At 42.3% G+C, this 13424-nt stretch overlaps 1 protein-coding gene across 7 annotated transcripts; it reads left to right on the top strand.

The window, feature by feature from the left end:
* Positions 1–1544: 1544 nt before the first annotated feature.
* Positions 1545–8396, top strand: LOC133715093 (small ribosomal subunit protein uS2m-like). Of its 7 annotated transcripts, XM_062141442.1 has the most exons (20): positions 1550–2235; positions 2314–2402; positions 2508–2598; positions 2740–2800; positions 2896–2973; positions 3055–3105; positions 3196–3248; positions 4692–4764; positions 4884–4941; positions 5054–5100; positions 5265–5324; positions 6091–6123; positions 6319–6353; positions 6435–6510; positions 6586–6642; positions 6737–6820; positions 6923–7021; positions 7109–7213; positions 7743–7814; positions 7904–8396. In XM_062141442.1, exons 1-20 carry the CDS (start codon positions 1607–1609, stop codon positions 7928–7930), a joined length of 1878 nt encoding a protein of 625 aa, XP_061997426.1. In that variant the 5' UTR covers positions 1550–1606; the 3' UTR covers positions 7931–8396. The 7 variants fall into 7 exon arrangements, with proteins under 7 accessions (XP_061997430.1, XP_061997427.1, XP_061997429.1 ...); XM_062141443.1 differs by lacking the exons at positions 6586–6642; positions 6737–6820; positions 6923–7021; ... (1 more) ...; positions 7743–7814; positions 7904–8396 and having other exon boundaries at positions 1546–2235; positions 6316–6353; positions 6435–6516; XM_062141446.1 differs by lacking the exons at positions 5054–5100; positions 5265–5324; positions 6091–6123; ... (6 more) ...; positions 7743–7814; positions 7904–8396 and having other exon boundaries at positions 1545–2235; positions 3196–3268; positions 4871–4941.
* The last annotated feature ends 5028 nt before the right edge of the window (positions 8397–13424 follow it).

A 13424-nucleotide genomic window follows, 5' to 3' on the forward strand; every position in this document is an offset into this window, starting at 1 on the left:
CATTTTTGCCCCTATTAATTAAATTGAAACTCATCCATTTCTCTCCTCTCAGACTCTCTCCCTCTCTCTCCCCCCCCCCCCGATCTCCGCCTCCAGTCTCTCTCTCTCTCCACCTTCGGCCGACTACATCGCCCCGCCGGTTTTGCCAGACCGCCTTCATCATCCTTTCGCCACCGTCGCGCCATGGATCACCACCCTAGCCAAACAACGCCTTCTCCAGATCGGATCCAAGAAAACCAACCCAGATCGGGTTCGTCCAGGCAGAGCTCGACCGTACAGCCACGACCATGGCACCCCCGAGCAGCCTCAGGCGGCACAACCCCAGTCCCCTCGCCGTTAAGGCCGGAGATTCGCCAGATCACAGTGCTTAGGCTTCCACCTCCACTTGACGAGTTCGTGGCCATTGGATTTGTTGTTGGAAATTCAATTCCAGCCCTTGAAGATCTCCTTGCAGGTGTTGTCGTACTTGGGAGGAAGTGTTTCTTATGCAAGAGAGCGGCGAAGATGGTGATTGGGTGCCCAGAGCTTTTTCTAGCATTTTTTTTTTTTGCTACCCACATCATTTTTTGGGTGGTCAAATTTTATTTTTTGTGGCAAACTGTGAACTCTGAGAATGGAAGGAAATTTTGCCAGTAGTGATTGCTTTTTTTATTATGATTTGGTTGGCAAGATTAAGATTATTGGAAAGCAATAATAAGATTACTGAGGGGCAATAAAATGTTTATTGGGGCAATAATAAAATTATTAGGGAGCAATAATAAAATTATTTATTTGGATAAACCTCCGAAAGCTTTCAAAATTCAAAACATCTTCATTTTTCACTAATTATTGATCCCCAATAAACTTGTTATTAGGGAGCAATAATATGTTTATTGGGGGGCAATAATATGATTACTGTGTATTATTGGGAAGTAATAAAATCAGACGCCGGAATTTGGTCACCGGTTCGGTAGCCGGATTCGGGATATTAATTTTTTTTCTTGTTTATTTATTTAATGAGGAGGGGCATAGATGGAAGTTTGATAAAAAAAAAGGATAAAAAAATATAAAAGATGTGCATTGTGTAATTGAGGGGCTGTATTTAAAATTTCTTGAGGATATTTCATGGTTTTTGAGATTAAGTATATTTTAGATACTTTGAATTGTGTATTTACTAAAATATAAAAATGAGAAATTAAATAGGTGGTGTATTGACTCTAAACGTCTCACCTTAAACCCATTATTCTTTTTAGATTTGAAGTTTTGAACATATCACCAATACGTTCTTAGTTAGGCCAACTAACAGTTATGGTGCATACATCGGGGCAGTCCGTATCAAACTTGTCAATGTCGATAGATAAAAAAAAAAAAAAATTGGGAATACCAAAACCAAATGCTACTAAATTTCGAAAGGATGCTTTGTCATTTTGGGTCGGACCAAAAAAATTTGGGTCATGGGTTTGCCCGATCAAACCCGTTCATAATTCTCTAACATGCTCTCATCTATTCCGGGTCATCGGGTCAATCCATGACCCGCCCACACCAAACAACAACCTTTTTCTTCTAGTCTCACACCATTCCGGAGTTCAGAGTCAGTCGGAAAACCCCATTAAACCCTAGTCCTACAATGACGCTCCACTCCATAGTAATCCAGAAGCTTCTGAGCACCAACGCCCATTTGGGCCGCCGCGTCGCGGCCCACCACTTCAAGCAGTTCACCTTCGGCCACCGCAACGGCATGGCCGTCATCGACTCCGACCGGACCCTCATCTGCCTCCGCAACGCCGCCCAGTTCATCGCCGCCATGGCCGAGAACAAGGCCCGCTTCATGTTCGTCAACACCAACTCCCTCTGGGACGAAATCGTCGAACAAATGACCAAGAAGATCGGCTGCTACTCTCCCTCCATGAACACTCTCTGGCGCACCGGCGGCTTCCTCACCAACAGCCACAGCCCGAAGAAGTTCAGGTCTCGCCGGAAGAAGATCGTCTTCGGACCGACTCAGCCGCCGGACTGCCTCGTGGTTTTCGACTCCGAGAGGAAGTCGTCGGTGATTCTCGAGGCGCATAGGTTGCAGATTCCGATTGTTTCGCTTGTGGACTCGGACATGCCTATCGAGTACTACAACAAGATCACGTATCCGATTCCGTGTAATTCCTCGGTGCAATTTGTGTACCTGTTCTGTAATTTGATCACCAAGACGTTCTTGCTTCAGCAGAAGAAGAGCGGCGCCGTTTCGGCTGAAATTGAGACTAGGTGTGTAGGTGTTTTTGGTGCGCACCAGGTGTTTGATGTTTTGGTTGAGTGAGATTGATGTGTGTGTTTTTGTTGCAGTGAGCAAGTGGGGGCTATAGAGGAGGCTAAGAGCGCAAAGAAGGATGAGTTGCTTGTGGTTCCTTACGAATTCTTACACATTTCTACTGGTAATAGTAATTTAGTCATGTTTTTGTTCTTGCCTTAATTCAATCAATGTAGAAGTAATCACATTTTGAAGGAAACTTGTTTTGGTGGTTTGTGTGAGAGTTCAGATGTTGAGAAAATTGAGGAGATGCTGGACAAGCTTGTTGTGATCAAGTTCAATGGAGGTTTGGGTACAAGTATGGGATTCGGTGGCCCCAAGTATGAACTCGATACTCAATTACCAGCTGTTCTTACATAGTGTGCATTCATGGCTTAGATTGTTCATTTTGTGCGGTACAAGTGGTTTCTTTGCTTTGGTTTGCATCATATTTACTGTATTTCTATGTATGTATAATGCAGGTCAACAATGGAAATTTTTGATGGGTTGACATCTCTTGACTTAATTGTTAATCAAATTGAGGTTAGTGCTTACTTTTTACCTCCCTCTCTGTATTGTTTTTGTAGTTTGTATCATTCTATGTGAGATTCTAATCTTACTATTACTATTTCTTGCAGTCTCTCAATTCTAAGTATCACTGCAGTGTTCCTTTGGTCCTTGTGAACACAGATAGTACACATGAAGATACGCTGAAGGTGAATTGTTTCCCATTTTTCTATCAAGTACATACTTTTGAGTCATATCCTTTTCCACTCATAGCTACTTGCATATTATAGGTCTTGGAGAAATATTCCAATTCAGACATTGATATTCAGTCTATTAAACAGGTTTGCAATCCGTGCACAGGTTTGCTTATGTTTTGTTATTGAAAGCTTGGATTAGGACTTACTTGTGAATATATGTTCTCATTTTTATAGACCCAACATCCACAGCTCAAGTCACAGGGAGGACAGAGTGGTGAGGATGAACTGTATGTCATCATTCCTATCGGTATTTCTTGCATTAGTGAACTTTTAACTTATGAATGGGGAACCTTTGTGATATTGAAAGCAGACATGAAACATATTACAATTTATCAAGTGCTGTTACTAGTCTCTAGTGCTTTGCAGTGTCTAGTCCTGGTATGAGGATACAATATTTTTCTTTCCTTCTGCTTCTCTTGCCATCTTCGTTCTGTCTGCTATATAAATATCCAGCAAGATGGTCAATCATTTTTTCTTTTTGTTTTATATGGAGTTTGAGAATTGTAAAATAGCTACCAGAACCTAGTTTTATAGTTTAAAGTCTAACTTCGTAGTTCTGGTCCTTCAAGAGGGGTTAGGATCTATTCATTGAAAGATTCATGATCTTCGCGTGCTTTAGGCTGCTCTTAATTAGGGTTTAGTGGGAATTTTGGGTTCCAAGGAACCTAAATGACCTGGAAGTTGAGGAGCCCTCGGCATTGTTATCTTAATTGAGTGTAGTGTTGGTCTCATCAGATAAAAGAAGGTAGTTTTTAAGTCTACGGGAATTTTTCTAGTAAATCGTATTCAAATTTGATGGACAACCCCTCTTACACAGTTTCTTCCCTATTCTGTAAACTGAAGGCCAAACTACCTCCTAAGGTGTGGATGTTAGCACGGGAATATTAATACCTTTGGTATTGTGCAGACGAAAAGCCCTTTCCTTTGCCTTTCTCCTGACTGTCTGATGTGCAAAACTGGACCTCATAGTGGGAATCACCCAATTTGACATTGTCCAATTGCTTTAGCGCTTTTGGCATGTGTTGTTTCAGAGGCCTTTTTTGAGTTGGGTATTTTGAGCAAAAAACACAAATTTTTTGGTGAGAAAGTTTTGGGAAGATGATCTACAATGGCTATCTTTTGGGTTATTGAATGGAAAGAAACAGAAAGATTGTTGAAAATGTCAGGGAGGAGGAGCTCGATATTTTGTGGGACAGAGTTCAATGCTGGGTGTCCTTATCAGCATCAGTTTATTTGGATTCCAGGGACTGGTCTTTTTCTACCATTGTCTCAAATTGGAGCGTTGTAGTTTAGTGTATTTATTTTGGTTTGATCGTTGTTGGCTTTTCTCTGCTGTTCTCTTGGTTCAGTGGAAGTCTTATCCACTGTTCTGTACATCCTCTTGCTTATTAATAAATTTCAGTTTCCTCTAAATTTAGAAATACTTAGCGTTCTCTATGTTTGAGCTAAAATGCTGCATCCTACACTGGGTTTTGCAAGGCTGAAATTTTAAAGGGAGTAAATTTGATTTCTATTGATTGGAAGATAATTGAAATGTTTTCCAGAAATGCTACATGTAAACACCATTCAGAGCATCTCGCTTGTTGGTTCTGCACAATCACATATGCACTTCCTTTTTTAATTATTTAACTCTCTTCATCAGTTAAAACAAATTTTATGCATATGTGAAGGTATCCCTCTGGCCACGGAGCAGTATTGCTTTCGCTTGTGAAAAATGGAACCCTTGATGTCCTATTATCAAAGGTATATATCTTAATGCACCTCTGAGCATTGCATATTTGTTTCATGTTTTTTGTTTGTTTGTTTGTTTTTTTTTTTAATCATTGTAAACTTGACTGAACTTCATTAGCTATCCTTTTCAGGGGAAGGAGTATGTCCTTGTGGTTGACTCAGATAATGTGGCTGCTAAAATTGACCCAAGTATCCTTGCCATAGTTTTCTTTTATTTTCTCTGATGATCAGTTCAATTATTGCTTTGATGTTTGATAGCGCCCAGTTCCTCTATCTTTGTGCACCTTAAGTGGATGTTCAGAAATTTTAGACCATCTGGTTGAAAACAAGATAGACTACTGTATGGAGGTAAACAAGATGATCTTTATATCATACCTCTCTCTCTCTCTCTCTCTCTCTCTCTAAATATATATATATATATATATATATATATATATATATATATATATATATATATATCATTTGTTTTCTAGTCTGTAAATATCGTAAGTATTTCTTTTTCCCTCCTTCAGGTCACGCCTACCTCCTCATATGATTCAGATTTGATTGGTTCACGCCTACAGAAGTTTGAGGTATGAAGTATTATTATATATGGCTCTGTATTACCGTAGATCTCCCTTCTGCCCAGTCCTTTCGATAGGTGGCTGGATTGTCAACGGTAGTATTCTTGTAACCAGCTAGGTGTTTTGGTTTATTTTCATATAGATTTAGCTTAGATGATACTGTTTGCAAATGTTATAGACTGAACGTGGCATTATTCAAATATCCGTATTTTCACTGGTCCTATTAAATTCTGAGACTGTGAGTAGGTTGGAAGAGATCGGATCAACTTTATTTGTAAGCTTTGAAATGAAGTGTTATGCTTCTCTTTTATCTATCCCATATTTGGAAGTTGTGCCATATTAGTCAAGTTGGGTTCAAGATTAAGCAATGACAACCATTGTAATGCAACTGCATATTATATGCAAAGGATTGAGCCTATGACAAAGCCTTTAGACTGACTGATTGAAGGAAAGTAACTGCTTAACTGTTTGAGTTGAAAATTACTGTTAGGAATCTTCCATTTGTGTATGATTATCCTCTGTCCGGTAGAGTTTGGAAATAATTTTGCAACATAATGTGGCCAACAAGAGCTTCAACAATGTATAGGTGCTGAACAAAATGTGTCTAGACCAAACAATTGTTGTCAATAATCTAAATACGTTCAGAACTGAAATGCTCTATGTAGTCATTAGTAATTACGTAATATCATATTACACAGTCATATATGTACATTTTCCGGTTCTCTATGAGTTAAAACAATAGTTGATTAACATTATTTGCCATACTATGATGCAGCTTGCAGAAATAGCTCAGAATTCCGTCAAAGATGTAAGTTACAATTTGTTTCTTTCATTTGCTTCCACTTGTTTTGGTTCATTTTTGTTCATATCTCGCCTTTTGTATACACCATACTGATAATTATCCATGGTATATTTTAATGATTCACTTGAATGTGCTTTTATATTTCTCATTAACTGATTCCTCTCTTTCCTTGATGTCATGTTTGCTGATACATTCAAGTAGACGGGGAAATTCAAACTTGTCGATACTGGCAGCTTGTAAGTGAAAGATTGACTGTTGTACAAAGCTTCTCAATCACAATAGTATGTATAACTTAACATTTGTGCTACACTATACAGGTGGTTGAATGTTAGAGCCATTAAAAGGCTTTTGGATACAGATGAACTAAAGATTGAAGATTTCTCTGTTTCGAAGGTACCAGACCATATCAACTTTACAGAACTGCTTATGAATGACAGGTAATTAATGAAAGTACTGTTTTCTTTACAGGAAACCGAGTCTGATCAAGTTCTTCTGCAAGAAACAGCAGTTGGTTCAGCAATACGGGTATTTTATCACATCATAATAAATACTTCTCATGCCTTTGTCACTAACTATTGTTGCAAGGTTTTCATATTATATTTCTCCATGGCTGTACCAGTTCTTCAATAATGCTGTTGGTGTCAACGTTCCTAATTCTCAATTTCTTTCAATGAAAAAAACATCAGATCTACTTCTGCTAAAGGTATTTATCTACCCTTTAATTTTTGTTTTGACTTTGAAAAATTGACGCCCTTGAACCTTGATTTGATTGCTACTGTTTGATCTCATTTATGTATTTCCACAGTCAAATCTCTATATGTATGATGAAGGGGTTGTAGTTCGGAATATAGCTAGAACCAACCCGGCAAATCCTGTGATCGAATTAGGGCCGGAATTTGAAAAGGTCGAGATTTCTTTGATTACAATTGCCATCATTTTATATGTTGGAATTTGTATTCTTTATACTTTTGTTTGTTTTATCTACTTCCAGGTGAGTGGCCTTCTAAGTCGCTTTAAGTCCATGCCCGACATTATTGACCTGGACAGCTTGAAGGTCACTGGTGATGTTTGGTTTGGAGCTGGTATTACTCTCAAGGTATTGTTAATCTCTCCCAATTGACTCATTGTGTTCCTAACTTATGCTTCAACCTTTTTTTTCTTTTTTCTTTGTCCGCACTGTCATATTCCGGATGTTATTTCTGAGCATTGCTGAGTTTAATTTTTTGTCCCTTTGATCTTATGATATGTCACCAAAGTTCCCTTAATTGGCAAACATATTGCTTCTTCTGGTTCATGATTTTGAACCAAAGAAGGAATTGAGGAATAACACGTGGGGCATGCTTCTTTTTTTTTTTGAGTGTTCATGCGCTCACTCTTTCTCTATCTCAATTCCTTCGTGACTGCTATTAGTGCGTACTTCGGTGGCAGCTTTAAATACATTATTAGTGCAGAGTGCAGTGTAAACACATGCATGCATCCATGTATTTCAGTCATTCATTGGTTGCTACATACAATATGATATGCTGGAGCAAGACATTGCCATCAATCTTTCCTTTTGGTTTTCTTTTCGTTTCTTCAACATTTATTTATTTATTTATTTTCATTTGATTGATTTTCTTCTTAAGGGGAGAGTAACAATTAATGCAGAACCTGGGATGAAATTGGAAATTCCCGATGGAGTAGTAATAGAGAATGAGGTAAGAGCCACCCATACTGATTTGCTTACTTTGTTTATATGGATGATTGTACTTATCAGCCTAAATGTTCTGTGCGCTTTGTTTCCCAGGATATTAAGGATCCTTCAGATTTTTGACCATGATATTAAGTAGCTTGGAGAAAGTTACACAAAATCACTGGAGAACTAACCAGTGTAGCGTCTTCCTCTAGAGCCATTGTAGTAGCTATTGGGCTTTGACACAGCTACAGCTGCCATTAACAGTTTTCCATTTACGGTGCATTTTTTGCGTTGCGAGAGAGGGAGGGAGAGATGGAGAGGAGCTGCTCGGAGACCCTATTTTTATACAGAGGATCAGTGGCTCAAGACCAAATAAGCATGTTGTGTTTTGTTCTTTGACGATCAATCTAAGTACCAATTGATTCTTTGGTTGTAATTTAATTTTGATCATGATGTGCCACAAAGAGCATGGCCTCAGTTATGAAAACACTATGGGGAATTCACTTGCTTTGCTGGATCGATATATGAATTTTTCCTTTAGCCACCACACCAAAATTGTAATCTATATTTTTGGCAGTTGAATAAAGAGCAGCCTTCACTTCAAGATTTTCAGAATTCTTTCAAATGTTTCTTTCTGTTTTGTTTTTTCAATAATAATAAAATGGTTCACGGCAACAATAGGCTTTGATTGCTAGGAGCTCGGTATCATAAACACTGATTTGGAGGAGGTTGTGTTGATCAACATTCAGGTATGTGAACAGAAAATTGGTTCTCTTTCGTTTGGTCTAAAATAATTTGAGTTGATGGAAATAGTACCCACTACTATTTCCATGTTGCATCAAGTCAAATCCGAGTGCTAGCTAGCTGATTAAATAATTTGAGTCGGTCTTTACAACGTCAGGAAAGAGCCTCATGTATTTGAATATGTGAATTTTGGAAGAACATAGGTGGAATATTAGAAGCTGGAATCAAATTGTTCCCATCTTTTTCCTCCAGGCCGAGTCCACGAAACTTCAACTATTTAACTCTTCTGAAGAACTAATATCAGTTTCTTTCTTAGCACTGAAATGATGGACTATACATTGTATCTTCTTGTTCATGGCATAGGCACACAGTAGCTTAATGAGATTTATGGAAATAGTTACAATGCTTAAACTTGTTTTGCTACTTCTCTTTTACATATTAACAGGGATTGCCTGTAGAAGTGGTGCTCAGCTGATAGGTTGCCTAGAAATGGAAAGAGAAGGTCTTACTGACTTCAGGAATGGTCTCGAAGATCCTGAAAACCGGCTGTCTTCATTGGAAGGAAGCAACTGCTGCCGGTGGTGGGGGATAAGCTGTGATAATACAACTGGAGCTGTTATTGCAGCTGATCTCCATAACCCACATCCACTTCTTCCATTTGAAGATTCTGCTTCCTCTGGCAGGTACGGATTTTGGAACTTACTGGTGAAATTAGACCTTCACTGGAACTGCTCAAGACTTGAGGTTCAATACATTCAATGGCATTTCAATTCCCGATTAATTTGGATCCTTGAAGAATTTTCACTATCTGAATCTATCGAATGCTGAGTTCATTGGTACAATTCCACAAAGTCTAGGAATATGTCAATATGAATGGAGTTTCATGACCATTCAACAGTAGATTCAAACTGGATTGAGAGGCTCAATAAACTATCATCCTTCAATGAATTGCATCTATCTGATAGTTATCTGGTTTTATTCCCTCTTTCACTATGATTAATTTTACTACTTGCTGTAATAGAGCTTGATTGTAACAGCTTCCATTCAGAAATACATAATTGGCTTGTCAATATCAGCAATGTTGTTACAGTCAGCATTAGCCAGTGTGGTTTGTATAAAAGAATTTTTGGAGAACTGTGGGGGTGGTCAATAAATTTGACCCTGCAATCAAGGCAATTAAAGAGAAGTAATGACAACAGTAAATGCAACGGTTAATGTAGCTGTAAATGCGACGATAAATGCGACATTCAGTATGACAATCATGGCCGCCAATAAGTGACGGTTATTGCAGGAGTAAATACGGCCTTAATGGTGGCGTGCCGCTCAAGTCACTACGGCTTGCTGTGCAAGTGTACTTGCAGCCCACGCTGAGGTACACCTATAAATAGGCTGCTCGACATCAAGGTAATGCATCGAATTCCAATTCACTCTACTCCACTACTAAGAAACATACTGACTTAGGCATCAGAGAGTTTTCTGCAGGTACCCCCCTCCTCCTCGAGCCGACGGTCAAACTTCGAGTCAACGCTCGAGGGAAGCTTCTCGATTGTTCCCGGTCAGCTCCCGCTCCAGTCCGCATTCATTGGTGAGTCAAACTCCTCAACGGAATTTTTCAACACCAACAAGTGGCGCCGTCTGTGGGAAACACTTTTCCCTAAAAAGTGATGGCGGGAGCTGCCCCTGACGAGATTCCATTTCTGTCACTAAGGACTGGTAGTGACGAACTTCCTCCCCACCAACCACCGAATGGGCCCATCCTGAGCCCCATCGGCGACCTGAATTCGCCTCCAGCTGACGAGACGCAGAGGCTAAGACAGGAACTCGAGCAATTTCGGAAGGAAAAACGGGACCGCGAGGCTCGTCGTCGACGAAAACTTGAAAGGTTACTTGACAGTGATTCGTCAGACGACGACGCCATCGGCGATTTCCACCAAACTAACAACGTGGTAGCAAACGTAGGCGCCAGCAGCTTTATCGGGGGAATCTCTGGTGGACCCCTCGTCGAATGGGGGGCAGAACGGAGGAGCCGGACTAGGCCAATCCAAGAGGGCGCGCAACTAATCGTGGCGCGAGAAGATGGAAAAAATGATTGATGCATGCAAGCGTGCCGGCCCACGAGAGCTGGCGGCGGAAATCGCAAGGGACGTCGGTAAGTCTCCGTTTACCGACGACATTTTGAATGCGGCAAAACCCCGCCGGTTTACCATGCCGGTATTCCACAAATACGACGGAATGACCGACCCGGTGGACCATGTCAAGGGGTACAAACAACAGATGTCCATCGAGACAACCGACGAGAAATTAATGTGCAAGATCTTCCCTTCTAGTCTCATGGGGTCGGGGTCGACATGGTTCCAAGACCTCAAGCCGCATTCCATACCGGATTTCGACACATTGAGCCACGCTTTCATTTCACAATACTTCTGCAATTGCAAGCAAAAGAAGGATATGGCGACTCTGTTCAGTACCAAGCAGAAGCCGGGAGAAAAGGTAGGGAAATTTTTTGAAAGGTTTACAGCTGAAATGCGCCATGTTAATTGTGATCCCCAATTCGCCGCGATCGCCCTCCGAGAAGGATTGCTTTTGGGGACGCCATTATGCGAAAGTTTGCTGCGTGATCCGCCAAGGGACATGGACGACATCATTACAAGGGTTCAGGGGGAGATCAGAATTGAAAAAGCCAAAGAAGCACGCGAAGCCCAACTCACTGCCGTTGTCACCTCGAGAGAAGTTGAATGGAATAACACAAAGAATGACATTCAGAGTGATAAAGGAGGGAAGCCTCAAGATTATCCCCTTGAAGAATGGTTTACGATTCACCCCGTGACCATATACAAAAGACGCGGTCATGAAGGAATATTCGAAAAGCCGCCCCCCCAACCGGAGGCTAGTGACGAGGTTGAGAGATGTCGATATTGCCCGCTCCACGAGACAAGGGGGCACAGAATATATAAGTGTCAGGGAGTGCGACCAGCAATCGTTACAGCAATGAAGGCTGGTAAACTCCTTCAGTATAAAATGATATAAATTAAGGCAATCAAAGGGTTCATGGAAAAGTCCACGCGCCGAAATTTATCTCGAGTAATGGAGAAGGTACGATAATATGGTGACTTCGTTTTGATAAAAGATGGCACAACTCGTAAAACTCAGGTAAGAAAAATAAAAGAGTTTAAGTGATTTTTGCGCGTGTTGATATCTCATTCGAGAGACTATTGAAATTATGTATTTTGTATTTCTCGCGTGAATAATATCACTGGGACTGGTTCCTCAAGTAGGAAAGTCCAATTAATATGTATGACTGGTTCCTCGAGTAGGACAGTTGCATTTAATTTGTAGAAACTGGTTCCTCGAGTAGGACAGTTACGTTTGATTCGTAGGAGCTGGTTCCTCGAGTAGGACAGTTGCCTTAATGGTTCGAAACTGGTTCCTCGAGTAGGACAGTTGCCTTAATGGTTCGACACTGGTTCCTCGAGTAGGACAGTAACAGTTGATTTATAGGAGCTGGTTCCTTGAGTAGGACAGTTACCTTAATGCTTCGGGTAGGATGACGTGCCTCACCCTCGCTGCAGGCGGGGGTGGGATGAAGGACCACACCCTCGCTGCAGGCGGGGGTGGGATGGCGTGCCTCGCCCCTCGCCGAGGGCGGGGGTGGGATGATGGACCACACCCTCGCTGCAGGCGGGGGTGGGATGGCGTGCCTCGCCCCTCGCCGAGGGCGGGGGTGGGATGATGGACCACACCCTCGCTGCAGGCGGGGGTGGGATGGCGTGACGAATTTTAATCATGCAGGATATAGGGTGTATAACCGAACATAAATGGGGGCAACCCTATCCCCAGATGTTGTTAACATGCAATGCGTGGCGGATAGACTCGCCATCACGGTTTGGTTTCCATTCCTCTATTGTTTTGCACAGCTCCTTGCCTCGAATATTTTATTCTTGTTTTGTTTTTCTTTCTGAGCGTTTGCAAGCACGGCCAAGAAAAACAAGGGGGCATATAGGAGAATGGGGGAATGGAATACGTGTCCAAGCCATGACGGCCTTTTCGGCCGTCGTCGTCGTCACCTGGGCATCATCACCGAGAGTGATGCTGAGGAGCTTACGCCGACGACGTGGCACCCTCGTCGAGGTACCCTTGCCGATTGCCGACGACGTGGCACCCTCGTCGAGGCACCCTTGTCGAAATGGATGCCTACGCCGATGACGTGGCACCCTCGTCGAGGCACCCTCGTCGAAATCTGATTGCCGACGACGTGGCACCCTTGTCGAAATGGATGCCTACGCCGACGACGTGGCACCCTCGTCGAAATCCGATTGCCGATGACGTGGCACCTTTGTCAAAATGGATGCCTACGCCGACGACGTGGCACCCTCGTCGAGGCACCCTCGTAGAAATCCTATTGCCGACGACGTGGAACCCTGGTCAAGGCACCCTTGTCGAAATGGATGCCTACGCCGACGACGTGGCACCCTCGTCGAAATAGACTTCGATTTCGAGGCACCCTCGACGAAATAGACTTCGATTTCGAGACACCCTCGTCGAAATAGACTTCGATTTCAAGACACCCTCATCGAAATAGAGTCGATTTCGAGACACCCTCGTCGAAGTAGACGCCGATGTCGAAATGGACATCGACGTCGAGGCACCCTTGTCGAGAGGGACGCCGACGCCGACGACGAAATGCCGACATCGAGGCGCCCTCGTCGAAATGGACGACGACGTCGAGGCACCCTTGTCGAAGCCGACATCGAGGCGCCCTCGTCAAAATAGGACGCCGACGTCGAGGCACCCTTGTCGAAGTTGACGTCGAGGCGCCCTCGTCGAAATGGACGCCGACGTCGAGGCACCCTCGTCGAAATGGACACCGACGTCGAGGCACCCTTGTCGA

This window comes from Rosa rugosa, chromosome 6 (assembly GCF_958449725.1).
Source record: "Rosa rugosa chromosome 6, drRosRugo1.1, whole genome shotgun sequence".
NCBI classification, from domain to species: domain Eukaryota; kingdom Viridiplantae; phylum Streptophyta; class Magnoliopsida; order Rosales; family Rosaceae; genus Rosa; species Rosa rugosa.

Coding starts and splice junctions, on each gene's coding strand:
- LOC133715093 (XM_062141442.1), top strand. CDS start 1,607: ATGACGCTCCACTCCATAGTAATCCAGAAGCTTCTGAGCACCAACGCC. Junction 2,974..3,054: donor CACATGAAGATACGCTGAAG/GTGAATTGTTTC, acceptor TGCATATTATAG/GTCTTGGAGAAATATTCCAA. Junction 7,022..7,108: donor TAGGGCCGGAATTTGAAAAG/GTCGAGATTTCT, acceptor ATCTACTTCCAG/GTGAGTGGCCTTCTAAGTCG.